The sequence below is a fragment of the Bos indicus x Bos taurus genome, chromosome 4 (genome assembly GCF_003369695.1).
Source record: "Bos indicus x Bos taurus breed Angus x Brahman F1 hybrid chromosome 4, Bos_hybrid_MaternalHap_v2.0, whole genome shotgun sequence".
In the NCBI taxonomy this organism is placed as follows: domain Eukaryota; kingdom Metazoa; phylum Chordata; class Mammalia; order Artiodactyla; family Bovidae; genus Bos; species Bos indicus x Bos taurus.
This window is the reverse complement of record NC_040079.1, coordinates 15,641,040-15,662,659: the sequence shown is the minus strand read 5'-3', so window position 1 is coordinate 15,662,659 and position 21,620 is coordinate 15,641,040. Positions and strand designations below refer to the sequence as shown.

General features: G+C 35.7%; 1 protein-coding gene across 7 annotated transcripts in view; it reads right to left on the bottom strand.

Moving 5' to 3' along the window:
- BRAF (B-Raf proto-oncogene, serine/threonine kinase) overlaps nt 1–21,620 on the bottom strand; it is a 176,635-nt gene that overhangs the window by 102,445 nt on the left and 52,570 nt on the right. For all 7 annotated transcript variants that reach the window (XM_027538827.1, XM_027538828.1, XM_027538830.1 and 4 more), the window contains exon 2: nt 6,971–7,072. In XM_027538827.1, coding sequence (XP_027394628.1) covers nt 6,971–7,072 — 102 coding nt within the window. The remainder of the gene's footprint in view (nt 1–6,970; nt 7,073–21,620) is intronic.

Here is a 21,620-nt window from a genome sequence, read left to right as displayed (position 1 = left end):
TCATGAAAAAGAACCGAGTTGGAAGATTTACATTTCCTGATTTCAAAAGTTACTACATAGCTACAATAATCAAGACATGTGGTACTGATATATACATAACACAACAAATTAAGAGTCCAGGGGGAAAAAAGCCTTACATTTATGGTTAATTGATTTTTGACAATGTTACTAGTACAACTGAATATCTGCATGCAGAAGAATGAAGCTGGACTATTACCTAACATCATGTTCAAAGATTAACTCAAAGTGGATCATATACTTAGGAAGAGCAAGACCCAGAGGGGCAGGATGGGCAGAGGTGTGAGGGATGAGGGAGGGGATACATGTATTGTTATGGCTGATTCATGTTGTAGTACGGGAGAAACCAACACAACATTCTAAAGCAATTATCCTCCATTTAAAGATAATTTAAAAAAAAAAAGTTAAAACTAAAAAACTCTTACTACTGCTGCTAAGTCACATCAGTCATGTCCGACTCTGTGCGACCCCAGAGACGGCAGCCCACCAGGCTCCCCCATCCCTGGGATTCTCCAGGCAAGAACACTGGAGTGGGTTGCCATTTCCTTCTCCAATGCATGAAAGTGAAAAGTGAAAGTGAAGTCGCTCGGTCGTGTCCGACTCTTCGCGACCCCATGGACTGCAGCCTACCAGGCTCCTCCATCCATGGATTTTCCAGGCAAGAGTACTGGAGTGGGTCACCAGTGCCTTCTCTTAAAAGAAAACATTAACAGAAGTAACTCATCATGACCCTGGACTAGGCAATAGTTTCTTAGATGACACACCAAAACACAGTAACCAAAGAAAAAGTAGATGAACTTGACTTCATCTAAATTCAAGCTTTTGTGCTTCAAAAGACACTATCAAAAGAGTGGAAAAAAAAAAAAAAAGACATCTCACAGAACAGGAGAAAATATTTGCAAATCAAATCTGACAAGGATTTATCACCCAGAGTATACAAAGAACTCTTACAACTCAGCAATAAAAAGACAACCCAGTTTTTTTAATGGGCAAAGGATCTGAATAGACATTTTCCCTTAGAAAATATAAAAATGGTTAATAAGCACATGAAAAAGATGCTTAACATCATTAGTTACTAATGAATTACAAATCAGAACCATAAGGAGATGCCAATTCACACTTACTAGGATGGCAATAATAATAATAAATGGAAACTAACAAGTTGGCAATGATGTATAGAAACTAGAACCCTCACACATTGCTTGTGGGAATGTAAAATGGTACAGCCACTTTGGAAAGCAGTTTGGTAGTTCCTCAAAAAGTTAAAACAGAGTAACCAAAGGACACAGCAATTCCATCCCAAGGTACATAACCAAAAGAACTGAAAACATGTCTACCACAAAAACTTGTACATGAATGTTCACAGCAGCTGTACTCATGATAGCCCCAAAATGGTAACAAGCTAAATGTCCATCAGTTGATTAATGGATAAACAAAATGTGATGTATCCACATGATAGAATATTAGCCAAAAAAGGAATGAATGCTACATGCTACGACTTGGTTGAATTCATTCACACAAAATGTTCAAAAAGGCAAATGCACAGATTAAGAAACTTAGGTTAAGTGGTTGATAAGGATTGGAGAGAATGATTGCCAATGGGTAAAAGGTTTCTTTTGGGGGTGATAAAAATGTTTTGGAATTATATGATGGTGATGACTGTACAATTTTGTGCATATACTATAAATTACTCAACTGTATACTTTAAAAAAGTGAATCACAGTTCATGAATTATTTCTCAATTAAAAATGGGAAGACGATTAAGGCCCTACTTAATTAAAACATAATAGGAAAAAACAATGGAATAAAAAATTTCTATCATTAGAGTTCATTATATTTATTCTTATTGAACTTAATCTCACAAGATACAATGAAATCTTTCAAACTGTCCACAACTGATAATTAATGAACTGTTCTGTATTTCACAGGAAGCACCTAGCTTCCAGTATTATTTTCACTACAGTATCTGTTTTGATAAATGTTTTTGCATTATCTTGAGTTCTACACAGGCTAAAGATCAGAAACGCTGTAAGCATAGTAATAATGATAAAGCAATTAAGAGCACAGGTTCTGATAAAAAAGAAAAAAAAAGAAGACATACACATGGGGAAAATGTAAGCAGTTACAGAAGACTCATTAAAAAAACACAGATTCTAAATTCAAAATGTCTAGCTTCAAACTTTGGCTACCCCATTTACCCGTTGTGTAATGCTGGTCATGTTATTATTAAAATCCTTTTTGCCTGAGTCTCTTCTTCGATAAAATGGAAATGAGTATTAAATATAACTCATAGGGCAGGTTGAGGCTTAAATGATCTCCTATATGCTTGGGAACAGTTCCTGGCATAGCAAGCACTCAATAAATGTTAGGAGCTTTACTGTCTGTCTGCAGGGGATCTGAGCATACACATAAACTTGGTGGTAGCTTGGAGGGTTATTCCAGAAACTTTATTCCCTTCATTTCTGCTGCTGCTGCTAAGTCGCTTCAGTTGTGTCCGACTCTGTGCAACTCCATAGATGGCAGCCCACCAGGCTCCCCCGTCCCTGGGATTCTCCAGGCAAGAACTGGAGTGGGTTGCCATTTCCTTCTCCAATGCATGAAAGTGAAGTTCTCACTTGCGTCCGACTCTTAGCGACCCCATGGACTACAGCCCATCAGGCTCCTCCATCCACGGGATTTTCCAGGCAAGAGTACTGGAGTGGGTTGCCATTGCCTTCTCCACCCTTCACTTCTGGAATCCAATAAATCAGGTCCAGAAACAGAAATCTACTTCTAGAAAAGCATCCAGCATTATATCTTACATACAGAAGGCATTCAAATAATTTGATGAGTAAAAATAAAAGAACTGGGGCAAAAATAAGAAATTCTGGGAAACGACTTTTAGGGGAAATATCTTTTCTTTGTGTGATGGTAAAAAGAAAAGACTGGAACCAAAGACTGAAAAGACAAAACTGAAATTCTTTTAGAGTACGATAGCTCATTTCACTGCAGTTATCATCAAGGGAATCAATAGTGTTAATTATTATTCATATGCCAGTAGGAGAAAATCTAGAACTTAAAAGCTTGCTTTTAAATAAATTAGTACACAAAAAAGAGAAAGTCATGAGGATTTCTGATGGTGATATAACTGATTTCATTCTGTTTTGCTATGAGGAAGAAATGTGGGGATAGGTAAAGATTTAACTTTCTATGGAAACATCAAAATGGTTTCTTTGGAAATGCTATGTAATGAAGTAACTAGAGCACAACTTCTATCTGCCAGTGCACAAACTAATCTGAAGCCAGACTGTGAAAACTGGAAAATTTTTACTTTTTAGCCTCTTATTTCAGAAAATGTAAGCTGAGTCACTAGTCTAGGAGTTATGTAACCCCATTCTGGTTGGTGAGATGTAAAGACTTGTAGGGGATTTGAGAGGAGGGTTTTCCTCCGTGAAATAACTCAGTACACCAGAGTATCTGTGATCCCTGCTTCTGGACTTGAGGTATTGTGTTAAGAGTACAATTCTAAGATCTGCTGCAGACAGAAACCAAAAGGATGGTAGCAATCTATGCCAGTGTGTAATAACAACCTTGAGCTGTAGAACCAACTTTGAATAATGTACCTCCATGTTTGTCATTATGGGAGGAGAAATTAAAAACAAGTTTGGACAGCCTGTTTGGTTTTTGCAGATCTCCTAGATTTATTCTCCAATTTTTCCCATCTTTCCTTTAATATTTTCTTTGTTTTATTCTGCTTTCTGGAAGATGTCCTTGACTTTATAGCGTGTGTTTGTCTGTTTATATGCACATGCAGATACACACACATATATAAATTTCCTATTATACTATTTTAACTCTTACTATTTTAATTTCCAAGAGCTCTTTCTTATTCTTTAATACTTTTGCTTCTTTAATACAACCATGAAGCAAGAAGAGATTATGGATCTTCTCTTATCTTTGATGTTATAGTGATTTTCAAATTTTCTTCTGTTCTCTGCACTGTTTCTGAGTCCCTTTTGACCATTTCTGCCATTATCTTTCCTGTTAAAAGCTTTCTTCAAATACTGGTTATTCTTAACTGTTCATTTGTATTTAAGAGTTATGAACCCTGAAGATATCAATACTACACAAAGCAATCTACAGATTCAATGCAACCCCTACCCAAATCCCAATGTGTTTGCAGAAATAGAAAAACACCATTCTGAAATTCATGAGAAAATCCAAGGGATCCCAAATAGTCAAAACAATCTTGAAAAAGAACAAAGCTGGAGATCTGCATTTCCACAATGAGATACCCCTTCACACTCATTAGGATAGCTACTCTTACACACACACATACAGAAAATAAGTCTTAGCAAAGATATAAAGGATTGCAAAATATAGCTGCTTATGGAAAACAGAATGGCAGTTCCTTTAAAAATTTAATGTAGAATTATCTTACGATTCAGTAATTCCACTTCCGGCTATATACACGCAAAAAAGGTAAAGTCAGTATTATTCACAATAACCAAAAGGTGGAAACAACCAACCACTGATGGTAGCCATCAATAGACAAATGGATAATATACATTATCTTATATACAGGTATATAGACATACAATGAAGTATTTTTCAGCCTTAAATAGGAAGAAACTTTTGACACATTCTTCAACATGGATGAAGCTTGAAGACATTATGCTAAGTGAAATCAGTCAGTTACAGGGTAAGTATGTTAGAATTCCACTTATACGACATTCCTAGAATAACAAAATTCATCGAGACAGAAAGGAGAATGGTGGGTCTCAGTGGGTAATCAGTAGATTACTCACTTAGTACTTAATCTACTTAAGGGCCTTCAAATATCAGGACCCACAAGTCTTTTCCCTTGGCCTGGTCAACTTTCCTCAGGGAAGAAAACTCTCAATTCCGGCCAGGCTCCTCTTCATAGTAAATCAAATGGTGGTTAAGTTCAATGTTTTAACTTATTTATGTATTTAGTTTCTGTAAACCACTCCCTTGATTAAAATATAAGCTATCTGAAGGCAGAGACTGGGAGGAGATTTTTTTTTTTTAATATATATATATATGCCCAGAGCCTAGACAAGTACAAATGTTAGCAGGCACTCAATAATTGCCTATTGAATAAATGAATCAAAGATTTACAGAGCACTTATTTCATAATCATAAACTCAAAATTTAGTCTTTAAATTACCATGTGTGATATATTTCCATTTTACCAATTAGGTGGGGTATAGGGAGGTTAGGTAACCTGTCTGCATAAGTTAAGGCAGAGCTACAATTCAAACACAGGGTGTGTGTAACTCCATAGTTCATCTCAACCACTATATTATACTGCTTTCTGTAGAGAAACTGTGTAATGTTAGTACCTGTCAGTAAGAATCTATGTGCTAATGATACAACCTGTAAGGTATAGTCTGCTGTAAACTGTTCTGTTGTTGTCGTTCAGCTGCTAGGTTGTGTCTGACTTTTTGTGACGCCATGGACTGTAGCTCGCCACTCTTCTGTCCATGAGATTTTGCAAGCAAGAATACTGGAGTGAGTTGCCATTTTCTTCTCCAGGGGATCTTCCCAACCCAGGGATGGAACCTGCGTCTCCTGCACTGCAGGCAGATTCTTTACCACTGAGCCACCTGGGTAGCCCTATACTGTCCTAGTTAGATATAGTTCAAATAGTTAAAAGCCTGAAGAGTATGTGTGTGGAGGGGCGAATGAATCCCTGCTATAGTGAAACCATGTTATTGATGCAAATGTATTACCTCTGAGGGTGGGGAAAGTTTCCTGACACAAAAATGGTTGGCAGAAAAACTGCTGGTTAAGTTGTCTAATTCTGACTAACAAGCAATTACCATTTTCACCAGGACTATTTGCCTCCTTATGACTCCTCTGCTTGTTCTCCTCACACACAAAAGTAAAACAGAGAGCATGTGATATCAGAAAATACACTAAATAGTATTCAGAGGTATGAGTTCCAGTCCTGGCACTGATACTAACTGGCAGTGTGCTCTGTGATAAGCCATAAAAAGAGAGAATAGTTTATTAGCAGTCATTTCCAAACTTTCAAGGTTATTTTAGAAATACACAAACTTACTTTCTCTCGAAATACCGAAGATTTAACTTATCCTTTAAAAGTAATTAGATTACTAAATTAGAATTTTGGTTTAGGAGTCTGTCAATCCATGCCTAAAAAATCTCTGGCATTTGAAGGCAAACGGTAACCTGATCATTTGTAATTTAGGGTTATCTCCCAGTATGACTGGTTCTTATAGTTGGAGCTAGCTTTTATGGAGACCGGCAGTATAGTGCAGTGTAAGCAGTATGGGCTGTGGAGCCTGACTGCCTAGATTCTCTAACAGCTTCCTTGCTGTGGAACTTGAGTGACTTACATAAGGAAACTAATGCCAAGAAAGCGTACCTGTGATTATTATAGAAACTGCTACCTAATAGGATTAAGAACAATAACTAATCTATAAACTTACAATGATGTTCAAGACTGGATACAAAAGCTTCAAGGCACTATTAAACTGTAATGCTAAGCAATCTTGAGATACTAAAATTTTGTAAATTTTACCCATGAGGAAGCAAAAACCTATTTGAGGGGATTTGTTCTGAAAGCAAGATATTTCGCAAAATTCTCCCCATTTTCTAATACAGCAACTAGTTTGCTGGCCTCCAGAAAAGAATGCTTTCTCTTTTTTCAATAATTTTTTCTTTTTTTAAACCAGGGTAGTATTTTGAAGTTTATATACAACTTCTTCTTTAGTTTTGCTATTTTCCAAATTACCAAATACTATATATTTATTGTAACAAGTGAAACAACCTTAAAGAGTACAATAAAGACAAAGCTAATTCTCTCTTCACATATCTATTTTTAATCCCACTCCCTAAAATAACCCATATTACCAATACAAATGCGTCTTACAACTTCATTTTCTTTTCCTCAAAATTACTACAAATATGACACTCAAAAGCTTACCTCCAGATATATTGATGGTGGATTATGCTCCCCACCAAATTTGTCCAATAGGGCCTCTATATGCTCCTGTGTCAACTTAATCATTTGTTTGATATTCCACACCTAAAAAATATTTTAAAAGAATTTAAATACAAAGCATTTAGAATATGAATTCTTTAGAATCTTTAGAATATGAATATGAAATACAAATCATTTAGAATATGAATATCTTAATATTCCTACTGAAATATTATTGTAACTGTCAGTGTTCCTTGAAATTTAGAGCTTAGAGATCTTGAGATGATTTATTTTAAACTTCTTCTTATACTAGTAATACAACATTTTCTCAACTATAAAACATTTAAGTAATACATAAGTATTTAGGAACAAGCAGTAAAAATCTCTTTTTCACATTCCCCATATTTCTGGGTGTCCTGCCAAAAAGATAAGTCCTGTTTATGTTGTGATATACATTCTTCCATAACTTCTTTTTACTCAAAAAACAAAAATACGTACATATATAAAATAGACAAATACATATAAATATTACATATTAAAATATTCTCAACATTTGCTTTCTTCACCACACAACATGCCTCAGAATTCTTTCCATGTCAATATGTATGTATTTTGCTTTTATTTTTTTTTCAGTGTTTTTAAGTATTTGTTCTTTCAATGTAGTTTCACTTTTAATTAATTAATTAATTAATTAATTTTACTTCGTTGCTATGCACAGACTTTCTCTAGTTGTGGTGAGCGGAGGGCTACTTTTCACTGTGGCGTGTGGGCTTCTCCTTCCGGTGGCTTTTCATTACAGAACACTGGCTCTAGGCACACAGGCTCAGTAGTTGTGGTGCAAGGGTTTAGCTGCTCCATGGCATGCGGAATCTTCCTGGACCAGGGATCAAATCCATGTCCCCTTCACTGGCAGATGGATTCTAATCCACTGTACCACCAAGGTAGTCCTATTTTACACCTTTTAAATGGCTGTATTACAACATCGTAAGTTCAGACAACATTCATTTCACAATATTAGGACACTGCTTATTTCAATGGACTTCAAAGGTAACTTAAGATTAGGTGGATACGAATGATTTTAGGAGAATCATTTCCAGATTTCCATTGTCTATTTGTATTCTTCCTAAATGATCTGCTTAAGAACTAGTTCTTTCTTCCTCTCCTTTAAAAATCACTACGTTGCAATTCTCCTCTTTGTAAAAGAAAGGCAAAATTCTTATCCATCTCAAGTGCGTCTACTACCGTGTACTCTTCTGAGCTATATAAACTTCAAACTACCTAACAAACAAGAGAAGAAGGGAAATCCCTTGGCAAAAAAGGGGGAGGTTAATATCCTTGCTCTTAATATGAGCAAGACCTTATTTTATCAGTGAAACAAATTCTTGGGAAGGTTTCAAGCCTTATCCATTTATCTAGCCACCCAACTGAGAATTCAGAAGTCTAGTGGTCATATAGTATAGGCACATATTACATGTTTAAGATAAATAAGCAATCAGATCATTTTTTTGTTTTTTTTTTGTTTGTTTGTTTTTGCTTTTATTTTCTTTTTATTTATTTATTTTTTAAAAATATTATTTTATTTTTAAACTTTACATAATTGTATTAGTTTTGCCCAATATCAAAATGAATCCATCACAGGTATACATGTGCTCCCCATCCTGAACCCTCCTCCCTCCTCCCTCCCCATACCAGCTGGGTTGTCCCAGTGCACTAGCCCCAAGCATCCAGTATCGTGCATTGAACCTGGACTGGCATCTCGTTTCATACACGATATTTTACATGTTTCAATGCCATTCTCCCAAATCTTCCCACCCTCTCCCTCTCCCACAGAGTCCATAACACTGTTCCATACATCAGCGTCACTTTTGCTGTCTCGTACACAGGGTTATTGTTATCATCTTTCTAAATTCCATATATATGCATTAGTATACTGTATTGGTGTTTTTCCTTCTGGCTTACTTCACTCTGTATAATAGGCTCCAGTTTCATCCACCTCATTAGAACTGATTCAAATGTATTCTTTTAATGGTCAGATCATTTTTTTTTTCTTAGTGAAAAATGAGTTCAATTTATCTGAGTGGTGTGAGAACATGCTTTTTGCAAATTATACTACAGTATATACTGTCTACAGATACTCTCTATAAACTGAATGATTTAAATCTGTAATTTTATGGTGTGACTGAAAATGTATTTAACATAAATATACTCTAGAAATCATGGCCACTTAAATTATTTAAAGTTATAATGAAAAATGTGAGATAATTTTTTAAATGTACGAAGGAGAATAAATAAGCAAAGGGCACTTGGTTTATTTAATGATTCCTTCCTGAAGGACATTAGATTTCACCTCTCCCGGCTTTAAACAATGCTTCAAAATGGCTCTGAAATGCCTTCTCGACAAAGGGAGAAGTTTTCCTTTTAGACAGTGAAGCACAGGGTTCCTGGATTGAAGGATATGCACGTTTAAAAAGTCAGTATGGCAAATGGTCTTCCAAAAGGACAAAAGTACCAAGATACCTCCTATTAGGGTATCAGTCCACCCTTTTCCCACAATCCCACCAACAGTGTATATTATCAGACTTCAAAATTTTTCCTGATCTTAATGGGGGGAAACGTGATCTTCTTGTTTCAATTTGTATTTCCCAGGAAGTTGAGCATTCTTCACGCTGATTGATCATTTAAATTTATGAAAAATTATCTATCCATATTCTTTCTCCCTTCTATTTTTTTTCTTTTTATAGATGCCCTTTATTCTGGATATTAATCCTTATTCTCCTACAAACGCTGCAGTCTTTCCTCCTTTTCACTTTGTCTCTTTAGCCATAGACAGTCTTGCTACTCAAAGCATGGTTCATAGACTACCAGCAGCATAATCTTCTGGAAGTTTGTAGGAGCAGCAGAATCTCAGGCCCCATTTCAAACTTACTGAACTTTAACAAAATGATCCTTATTAAAGTTTGAGAAGAAATGACAGAAGTTTCTAGTTTTTTTCTATAATCAGATATTACAATATTTTTCCTTTATGAATCCTTGGCTAATTTCTCATATCCCCAGGAAGCATTAGGCTGTCTTTTCTCTAGCTACACTTATTTCCCAAGTAATCTTATCTAATCTTGTGGCTTTATATATGTACTGATGAAGTCCAAATTTTCCAGCTCTGTTCTCTCAACTCCATGGTATTTTTCTTCATGTGCCTACTGTACATTCCTACATACTTATTAAGATAAGTAGTATTTCAAACTTAACATGTTCAAAAGTTAACTTGATATCTATCCACCAGGTCCTGTTTCAAAATGTTTTTCTTACAGTCTCTTCATCTCAGAAAATGACAAACTCCCTCTATGATGAGTTTACTGACCACCCAGGGCAGAAGTGCTTTATACTCGGAATTTGATATTCTAAAATTGATTATGTTTTTCATGTCTATTAGCTACTTTGAAATAAGAAATATGTTTTACTCATCTTTTATTCCCTCATCACTTATCTTGGTGTCTTAGTCATTACAAGTATTCAAAGTAGTGTTGGAGCTAAGATTTAAGCTTTCTTCAGAATAGGATAAGAGAGAAAAATTAATCCTAGTTCAGCAATTCTTTACAGTCCAAGAAATTAAGTACTCTATTACCTACAGTCTCTCTTTTTTCTTTCCACCCTTAAAGTTCCACAGATAAAACTTGTGTAGTTAGGGTAAAGAACCATTCACTCAAAGAATGGGAGAAATGGAAAAAAAAAAATTAGAGATGGCAAAGAGCAAGCGAGAAATGAGGAGACTGAGCTGATTAGAACTGATTCCTTTTCTTCCTGGCAGTAGAAAATGCTAAGATTTACATAATGCAGGGCCAAACCACAACTGCCTGAAAGGCAGGTTTCTTAACTTCCAAACAACAGTAATTTTATATCCAAAGTACGAAGAAAAATCACTATGATCACTCAGTTATAATTAGAAAAAATGAGTCTGAGCAAGCAAACTCTTTCAGATTTTCCTAAAGAATAAGAAAAAAGAAACTGTGATGATGATAATACTTTGAAGATACATTAAAAAGTAGAATAAAATATTGTAAACAGTAGATACAGAGTTTTGGCTTAAAATATCTTCTTGAAAAAACAAGAAAAACTGTTACAACAATCCTAAAAGGGAAATGAAAGAATTAAAAACAACAAATTTCAAGAAAGGTACTAGAAGATTTCCTATCCTTTTTTTATCTCTTCAGCAGAACACAGCAATTAAAACCAAGTAATATTAGTAAAGGGCAAAGGCTAATAGAGTTCTACCAAGAGAATGCACTGGTCATAGCAAACACCCTCTTCCAACAACACAAGAAAAGACTCTACACATGGACATCACCAGATGGTCAACACTGAAATCAGACTGATTCTATTCTTTGGCTATATTCAGCCAAAGATGGAGAAGCTCTATACAGTCAGCAAAAACAAGACCAGGAGCTGACTGTGGCTCAGATCATGAACTGTTTATTGCCATATTCAGACTTAAATTGAAGAAAGTAGGGAAAACCACTAGACCACCCAGGTATGACCTAAATCAAATCCCTTACAGTATAAATTATATTATACAGTAGAAGTGAGAAATAAATAAAATTATAATAAAATAAATAAAATTATTTATTTATTTAAATAATATTTAAATAAATAAAATTATACAGTAGAAGTGATTAACAGATTTAAGGGACCAGATCTGATAGACAGAGTGCCTGATGAACTATGGATGGAGGTTCATGACATTGTACAGGAGACAGGGAGCAAGACATCCCCAAGAAAAAGAAATGCAAAAAAGCAAAATGGCTGTCTGAGGAGGCCTTACAAATAGCTGTGAAAAGAAGCAAAGCGAAAAGCAAAGGAGAAAAGGAAAGATATAAGCATCTGAATGCAGAGTTCCAAAGAAGAGCAAGGAGAGATCAGAAAGCTTCCTCAGCGATCAGTGCAAAGAAATAGGGGAAAATAATAGAATGGGAAAGACTAGAGATCTCTTCAAGAAAACCAGAGATACCAAGGGAACATTTCATGCAAAGATGGGCTCAATAAAGGACAGAAATGGTATGGACCTAACAGAAGCAGAAGATATTAAGAAGAGGTGGCAAGAATACACAAAAGAACTGTACAAAAAAGATCTTCATGACCCAAGATAATCACGATGGAGTGATCACTCACTAGAGCCAGACATCCTGGAATGTGAAGTCAAGTGGGCCTTAGAAAGCATCACTATGAACAAAGCTAGTGGAGGTGATGGAATTCCAGTTGAGCTCTTTCAAATCCTGAAAGATGATGCTGTGAAAGTGCTGCACTCAATATGCCAGCAAATTTGGAAAACTCAGCAGTGGCCACAGCACTGGAAAAGGTCAGTTTTCATTCCAATCCCAAAGAAAGGCAATGCCAAAGAATGCTCAAACTACTGCACAATTGCACTCATCTCACATGCTAGTAAAGTAATGCTCAAAATTCTCCAAGCCAGGCTTCAGCAATATGTGAACCATGAACTTCCAGATGTTCAAGCTGGTTTTAGAAAAGGCAGAGGAACCAGAGATCAAATTGCCAACATTCGCTGGATGATCGAAAAAGCAAGAGTTCCAGAAAAACATCTCTTTCTGCTTTATTGACTATGCCAAAGCCTTTGACTGTGTGGATCACAATAAACTGTGGAAAATTCTAAAAGAGATGGGAATACTAGACCACCTGATCTGCCTCTTGAGAAATCTGTATGCAGGTCAGGAAGCAACAGTTAGAACTGGACATGGAACAACAGACTGGTTCCAAATAGGGAAAGGAGTACGTCAAGGCTGTATATTGTCACCCTGCTTATTTAACTTCTATGCAGAGTACATCATGAGAAACACTAGGCTAGATGAGGCACAAGCTGAAATCAAGATTGCTGGGAGAAATATCAATAACTTCATATATGCAGATGACACCACCCTTATGGCAGAAAGTGAAGAAAAACTAAAGAGCCTCTTGATGAAAGTGAAAGAGGAGAGTGAAAAAGTTGGCTTAAAGCTCAACATTCAGAAAACAAATATCATGACATCTGGTCCCATCACCTCATGGCAAACAGAGAAACAGTGGAAACAGTGGCAGGCTTTATTTTTTTGGGCTCCAGAATCACTGCAGATGATGACTGCAGTCATGAAATAAAAAGATGCTCACTCCTTGAAAGAAAAGTTATGACCAACCTAGACAGCATATTAAAAAGCAGAGACATTACTTTGCCAACAAAGGTCCTTCTAGTCAAGGCTATGGTTTTTCCAGTAGTCACGTATGGATGTGAGAGTTGGACTGTGAAGAAAGCTGAGCGCCAAAGAATTGATGCGTTTGAACTGTGGTGTTGGAGAAGACTTTTGAGAGTCCCTTGGACTTCAAGGAGGTCCAACCAGTCCATCCTAAAGGAAATCAGTCCTGAATATTCATTGGAAGGACTGATGCTGAAGCTGAAACTCCAAACTTTGGCCACTTGATGCGAAGAGCTGACTAATTGGAAAAGACCCTGATTCTGGGAAAGACTGAGGGCAAGAGGAGAAGGGGATGACACAGGATGAGATGGTTGGATGGTATCACTGAATCAATGGACATGAGTTTGAGTAAACTCCAAGAGTTGGTGATGGACAGGAGGCCTGGCGTACCGCAGTCCATGGGGTCGCAAAGAGTTGGACACGACTGAGCGATTGAACTGAACTGTTAGTAAACAACCAATGATTTCTCACAACTTTACAAATGGCAAAATTCACTCTCCAAAAAACCTGAATTAAAAAAAAAAAGTCTATGCTAAAATATAATGCATAAGAACTGCTACGGAAAGAAATGAAGGGTGGCAATGGCAGAAAGAAAACTATAGGCACTGATGCCCTTCCTCCCAACAAGAAGGTATCAGGTTAAAATCAATGGTTTCTATCAAATCTTTAAGGAAACACACTATTAATTAATAGGTGACAGTACATATAAAAAAGAAAACCTTTCAAATTCATTTTATGAAGCTAGCAAAATCCAGGTGTCAAAACTTGACAAAAACACAAAAATAAAGCCACAAAATAATCTAACCTATGAGGACAAACTCAAATATAACTCAGTACTATATATGTATTTTTTAATGCAGGACTAGAGATCTCTTTTAATATAGGACTAGAGCTCTCTTCAAGAAAATTCGAGATACCAAGGGAACATTTCATGCAAAGATGAGCACAATAAAGGACAGAAATGGTATGGACCTAACAGAAGCAGAAGATATTAAGAAGAGATGGCAAGAATACACGGAAGAACTATACAAAAAAGATCTTCATGACCCAGATAACCACAATGGTCTGATCACTCACCTAGAGTCAGACATCCTGGAATGATAGGGACTCTGGGAAGCTCATGTACACACTGCTGTATTTAAAATGGATAACCAACAAGGACTTATTGTATTGCACAGGGAACTCTGTTTAATGTTATGTGCCAGCCTGGATGGGAGTGGGGTTTGATGGAGAATGAATACATGTATATGTATGGCTGAGTCCCTTGGCTGTTCACCTGAAACTATCATAACATTGTTAATTGACCATACATCAGTACAAATTAAAAAGGTTATAAAGTTTTAAGTAAAGTAAGATAAGTAAAACAGACTCATGTCTGAATAAATCCTAGTTTTCATGGATAAATTTCAGAAATTCAGAGTTGAAAAGAAAACCCTAAATGGTTCCTACAAAATAACTAGAATTAATATCAGACTTTTGATCAGCAACATGAAAAGAGAAAGTAGATTACTTGTTGCCTAAGACTGGTGGATTAGTGGGAATGCGGAATGACTGCTGTCTGGGGGATTCTCTTTGGGGTGATAAACATGTTCTACAGTGATTGGCGTGACAACTGTACAACTCTGGGAACATATTAAAAACTGCTGAAATATACCCTTTAAATGGATGCATTCTATGATATCTGAATTACATCTCAATAAAGCTGTTAAACAGAAAAAACAATGGAGTAATGTTTTCACTGTACTATATAAAAATGATCTGAACCTAGAATTCTACCCTCAGGCAAACTACCAATCAAGCATGAGGGTAAATGAAACCTTTTTGGTCATGTAATGTCTCAAAAATTTACCTCAATAGGATTCACAGGTCTGAAAACACTCTTATGTTTTAACTTAGCAATTTCACTTCTAGAAATTTTTACCAATCTCCCACAAAACTAGAAAAACATAGTAGGTCTATTTATAAAGATAAGTGATTCACTAGGTGAAAAAACATCAACTGATTTAAAATTTGGCACTATCTTTACATTTTAATACCACAAAACAAGCACAAAGCAAAAACTGAAGCTGCTTTCCCACCCCCTACCAAAAAGACATTGCATAAAGAGTTATGTTTTAAAGTAGAGAATTAAAGATAGCAAAAGTGATAACAAAAAGCAGTCAGAACAACTAGACATAAGGTATGGTTATGAAGAGTCCTGAAAGTCATGGTAAGTTGCTTTCATTTTATTCTAAGATATGAGAATTTGAATTTTCAAAAGCAGACGTTATGTGTGTCATAACCTGATATTTTATTACTGACAATTATCCTCTCATTTTATAGATGAGAACATTGTGGCACAGAGGTGTTTGTTAAATTAGATATGGGAGAAGAATGAGAGAAATAAGAATCAAAGCTGACCCCAAAATTTTGCGTAGGTAACAGGATGGACAGTGACACCATTTACTGAAGTGGGGAATCTCTAGGGGAAGAAATCAAGTATTATATCACCTAAAAAGAGGTTAATTAAATGATCAAGTAGGCAGCTGGCTATGCATTTCAGCACTCAGGAAGAACTATGAGGCAGGATATATACTTAGGTGTCACAGAATGCTAATAAGGAAATCTCCAACAGAGTATAAGCAAAGACGACTCAACCCTTAGACTCCACCAAAATTTAGAAGATTGATAAAGGATAGAGTCCACAAAAATGACTGAGAAGAAACAGACACTGAGGTAGGAGAAAAACTTGATTCAATGAAGATAATTTATTAGATAAGAACAGGAACAAGAAATAGTAGATAGAAGACAGAAGAATGAAATATAAGTATCTGTATATGGCACCCCACTCCAGTACTCTTGCCTGGAGAATCCCAGGGACGGGGGAGCCTGGTGGGCTGCTGTCTATGGGGTCACACAGAGTTGGACACAACTCAAGTGACTTAGCATATAGTTTGTCATCATGTTTATATGTATTTGCATATGTATCAGGGCTGGCAGATAATAGAGTATGTTTGTAGGCTGGAGGGAAAATCCAACCGAAAGACTGATGATGTGTAAAGAGATGCCAGCTGCAGGAAAGAAGCCCTAGAGACACTAAGAAGAGATGGAACCTGAGTCACAAGAAGTGGAATTAGACTGGCAGGGAAGGTCTCTTAATAACAAGAGAAAGGAAGACTGAGAACCTGAAGACCAATGCACTTAGGTTTGCAGATACAGTGATGCAAAGATGATGACAGCTGCATCCGATTTCTCAATAAAGTTTGAGGTGAGGTCCATAGATGAGAGTGGGGGCTGTGAGAGGTTTGCAATGAGTGGGAACATAGTATTAATAGGGAAAGTGAAGAAGGAGTAGCAGCACTGCCAGACACTGCTGAAACCCGGTTGAGGTTCATGGCATAAATTCAGAGCAGTACATTCAGCTGCCTGAGTGCAAGCAGAGAGGCAGTGGCCATTGGTATTTTGTTCTGCCCGTAAATGGGGAGAGGGACTAGACAGTCAAGGATATTATTAATTCTTACAGGCATTCCTTACTAAAATCTTCGTCCTGAAGTCTGTGAGTTGTGAAGAAAGTTTACTTGAGAAGGCTGAAGAAGGGCTATAATCAAGGGCAAGACAGATATCTGCAACTTTTCTGAGCTTAAGAAAGAGGTTGAGGATTTAAAAGTTTGTTGAACACAGTTTCACAATTACTTTGGCCAGTGGACAGTGAGAAATAAAAATAGGAAAGTGGTACTCATGAAATCAACAAATAGAAAATGTCTTGACTTTGAGTTAAACTTGGAAATTAAAATTATCTAAAACAGAATAAGTGAATCAAACCATTTCTTCTGGCTGATTAAGAGTAAGTAAACCCTAACATTTCCAGGATCTTGATAAAGCACAAAAGAAAACAGCACATAAATGAATTATTCTAAACTGTCCATAAAATTGTCCACTAATTTACTTAGTTTTTAAACTGAAAGTTCAACAGCTCCTAACCACTACTATTCAAAATGGTCCTTAGGAAACAGATCAAATATTTGCCACATACATATAACTGAATTAAATGAAACTGTATTTGGAGTAGGAATAAAACTGAATGAAAATGCAGATTCATATCACGTGAAACAGATGCAGTAGAGATTCAGGACCTTCAACTGCAAATACTTTTGCGTATCTTAAAAACATATCATGGCTTCTGCTACTAATTCTGATACAACTCCCCAGTCATAATTTTCTTCCACTGTAAATCTCCTATCCCAAAGCACTTTCTGTTTACATGGGGAACACTTCTGTGTGCCACATCCTAAAATCAAAGATTTGTGGGAAAATACTGTCACAAATAATAACTGGGGCATAATCGCCTATAAGGGCCATAAGTTCAGTAAAGCTGAGATCTGTTACAGATCAATCACTGTTTTAGTCCTAGCACTTAAGTGTTCCAGCAAGAAGCAGGTTTTTATAGGTGCTGGCTACCTGAAAATATAAAAAATTCTATATTCTGGGTAAGCTCAGAGCAGACTGATGAAATCACAATTCAAGATTATAACATGATTCCATACTGAAACAAGTTATGTATGCAGATAGACATAAATAGATGCCAAGCATAAATTTGATATTGATGAAGCAAGTAAGTTTAAAAAGGCTATGTCTGGAGTAAAATACTTGTAAGTGATATGACTGACAATGATTTACTTTCCAAAATATATAAAGAGCTCATACATCTCAATATCAGAAAAACAAACAACCCAACCAAAAAACGGGCAGAAGACCTAAACAGACATTTCTCCAAAGAAAACATACAGATGGTAAACAGGCACATAAAAACATACTCAACACTGCTAGTTAGTAGTGAAATGCAAATCAAAACTACAATGAAGTATCATCTCACACCAGTCAGAGCGGCCATCATCAAAAAGTCTACAAATAATAAATACTGGAGAGGGTGTGGAGAAAAGTAACCCACCTACATTGTGATGGGAGTGTACACTGGTGTAGCCACTATGGAGAACAAAATCAGAGTTCCTTTAAAAACTAAAAATAGAGTTACCATATGATCCAGCAATCCCACATCTGGGTATATATCAGGAAAATATGAAAACTCTAATTCAAAAAGAAACATGCACCCTAATGTTCACCGCAGAACTGCTTACAATAGCTAAGACATGGAAGCAACCTAAGTGTCCATCAACAAATGAATGGATAAGGAAGATGTGATATAAATACACAGTGGAATATTACTTAACTATAAAAAGGAATGAAATAATACCATTTGCCACAACACAGATGAATCTAGGGATTATCATACTTAATGAAGTATGTCAGACAAAAACTACTCACCACTACTATTCAAAACAATCTTCAGTAAACATATGATACCATATGATATCTCTTATATGTGAAATCTAAAGAAATGATACAAATGAACTTATTCACAAAACAGAAACAGATTCACAGACATAGAAAGCATATTTAGAATTACCTGAGGTGAGAGATAAATTAGGAATTTAGATTAATAGATACACACTACTATATATAAAACAGATAAACAACAAGGACCTACTATATAGCACTGGGAACTCTATTCAATATCTTGTAATAAGCTATAATAGAAATGAAACCTGGAAAGGAATATCACTTTGCTATACATCTGAAACTAACACAACACTGTATTGGTAAATCAACTATACTTTACTCAGTCAACAGACTATGTCAGTAAGTAAAATAAAAATGTTAAGTGAAAATAAGCACTATAACAGGTTAAGTTGCCACCTAATCATAGTTCTTACCTCATAGGAAAACATCAAGAATTTAGTGAGATATTTTATAAAACATTGAGCATATTGCTTAACAAATAATTGAAAATGTAATTATTAGTTACCAATGTTATCATCAAATGTTTAAATATCAGAAGCTCCATAAAGGAGCCATTTTCCAGGGAAGGTGTGCAATCAGAATAGGCTACATTATACTCTGTTAAGGACCTCCCATCTCTGTAGTTACAATCAGGAAAAAAAAAAAGACTCTCCCATCTCTGTGCCTTGAAACAAAATAAGTTTAGTTTTCATTCATGCTATATGTCTACTTCAGGTAGGAAGGGAAGCCCTGTTTATTGTAGTCATACAGGGATGCACGTTAACAGAGCAGTAGTCACTGTTTTTAATAATGTTAATCACCAGGCTGGATAGAAAAAAAAAAAAACTCTGGAGGGCCTGACACTGGCAACTAGACATAGGGTATGTCATATTTATAACAAAAAGAATAGAACTAGTCACATGCCTTCTTTGTGACCAGGTAGGAAAACTGGATATGCGTAAAGAGCACAAAGGACTACTAGGGAAGGCTAATTTATCTAGAAATCCATAGGTACAAGAAAGCTACAGAAAAACAGTCTGAGACTTGGGCTTAGGAAGAATGATTACTCGATGTCATGGGAGAAATGAAGAAATGTATTATAACATCAAACACTATCTACATTTTAATGGTCTTTGAATACACTGCTTCTTCTGCTAGAACATTCTTTTCTTCCATTAGCCACACCATCTCACAACATAACCAAATGGGCAACTAGGTTTTTTCCTCTGAAGTCTTTAATGTGAACAAAAACTATAAGCCCCAAACACACTGATTAGCACATACTTAAGCTGATTCATATAGAAATAAACAATACAATCATAAGAAATCTGAGATACAATTTTAAGTAACAGTTATCCAGGAAACTGAAAAACTTGAAATTTAATGTTGTTCTTTTCTCCCAATCATAAGAGAGAAAAAATTAGGTAGCAAAATAGCTATCTATAAAGAAGAAATAATAAACATAAATTAGGATGTTCCTTGATCCATAATAATTATATTAACATGACTTCTGATGACACACACTGCCACCTGGCCACAGGAAGGACACATTATACAAGATGGGCTAATCATGTACTTCATCCCACTAGACCAGGTAATTGAGTATTGTGGGCACATGATTCTAGTTAGGAACAATTAAATTCTTTCCCAGCAATTTTCCTAAAATGCAGCCTTCCTGACTATTATGTGTGGCTATCTATCTGTTCTTCACTATACTCGTATGACTATAGTCATTTAAGTGGAAGCAAATGAACCTAGGGCTACTTAGAGCCACGCTTTCTAGCACACAGGAAAGTCTATCTCCAACAGAAGATAAGGAGCAGATATTTAGAAACAAGTAGAAAAAGGTGGGAAATATTTAGAATTCACTGGTACTGAACAACCTAAGGTCCACTTGACTGATTCCTGTAGCTCAACTAATTACTTTAGTATATTTCCCATAAATTTCCCTCTTTTTGATTAAGCTGAATGAGTTAAGTTTCTGTTTTGACCAACACTGTTTTTGCCAAATAATGTATTTAAAACAAGAGTTTGGTTTAGTCTCAATTGGCTGAAGACACCAGAAGACCAGATTCCCTGTAGATGACAGGAAAACTAGGAAGAAATGCATCTGGCTACAAACATGCCCATCTAATTCAAGCTTCATAATGAATTCTGTGATTGGCTGGAAAGCCCAGATAAGAAGCTCAAATTAATTAACACTGAAAAACAGACACGTGAAAGAAATATTCATAAGCTAGAGGTATCCACTATTCTGGTCATGTAAAAGGTTATATAAATAGCTCTATTCAATGTGTTATGAACAGAAGTTACTTGTGCTAATGATTTTTAAAAATCTGATAAGCAATAATCCTTATAAATTCAAGTAGCCAAATCAAGTTACCAAGTATAAATTGAAAAAGATAAAAACATTTAACACAAGGAGGTAACTTTCACTGAAACTTGATATAGTCAATAGATCTTATTTACATAGATTCAACAAAAAACAAGATGAAGGAGAGGGAGAGAGAGGTGAAGGGTAAAGGGAAGAGAAATCATGAACCTGCACCTCTGAGCATGGTAGGGCAGTGATGAATATCTGAGCAGAGATTAAAAGAAAGTAACCAGAGGCCTCTTTTTGTCATCAGGGTATAGGATAAAAAATCGGTTACAGAGCATTTAGAAAACATTTCCTAACAGGGATTATAAACCTACCACAAAATAAAGCTATGATAGTGACAAAGAACTTAAGACAGAATATTCTGACATCTGTTGAAACCTTATTCTGCTGAAACTTTTATTTTCTTTGATCAAAGAAATGAAGTTAATAATTCTTTCCTTTATATACTTAAGGAATCTATTGTGATAATCAAGTAACAATACACCATTTTCTATGAGTTACAATATGAAGATGTACATGTTTGTTTTATATTAACTTTTAAGAAAGTTTAAAATAAAAACAGATCTCAAACATATTCAAAACTACATTTTAAAAGGATAAGTTAAAACTTTAAAGGGAAAAAAAGCAACTGAACTCTTTCTCATTAATATTATTAGTTCAGTCTATTTATGATAGTTCTCAACTTTGCTTAACTAATAGCAGAAGGCCCTACTTGAAAGTA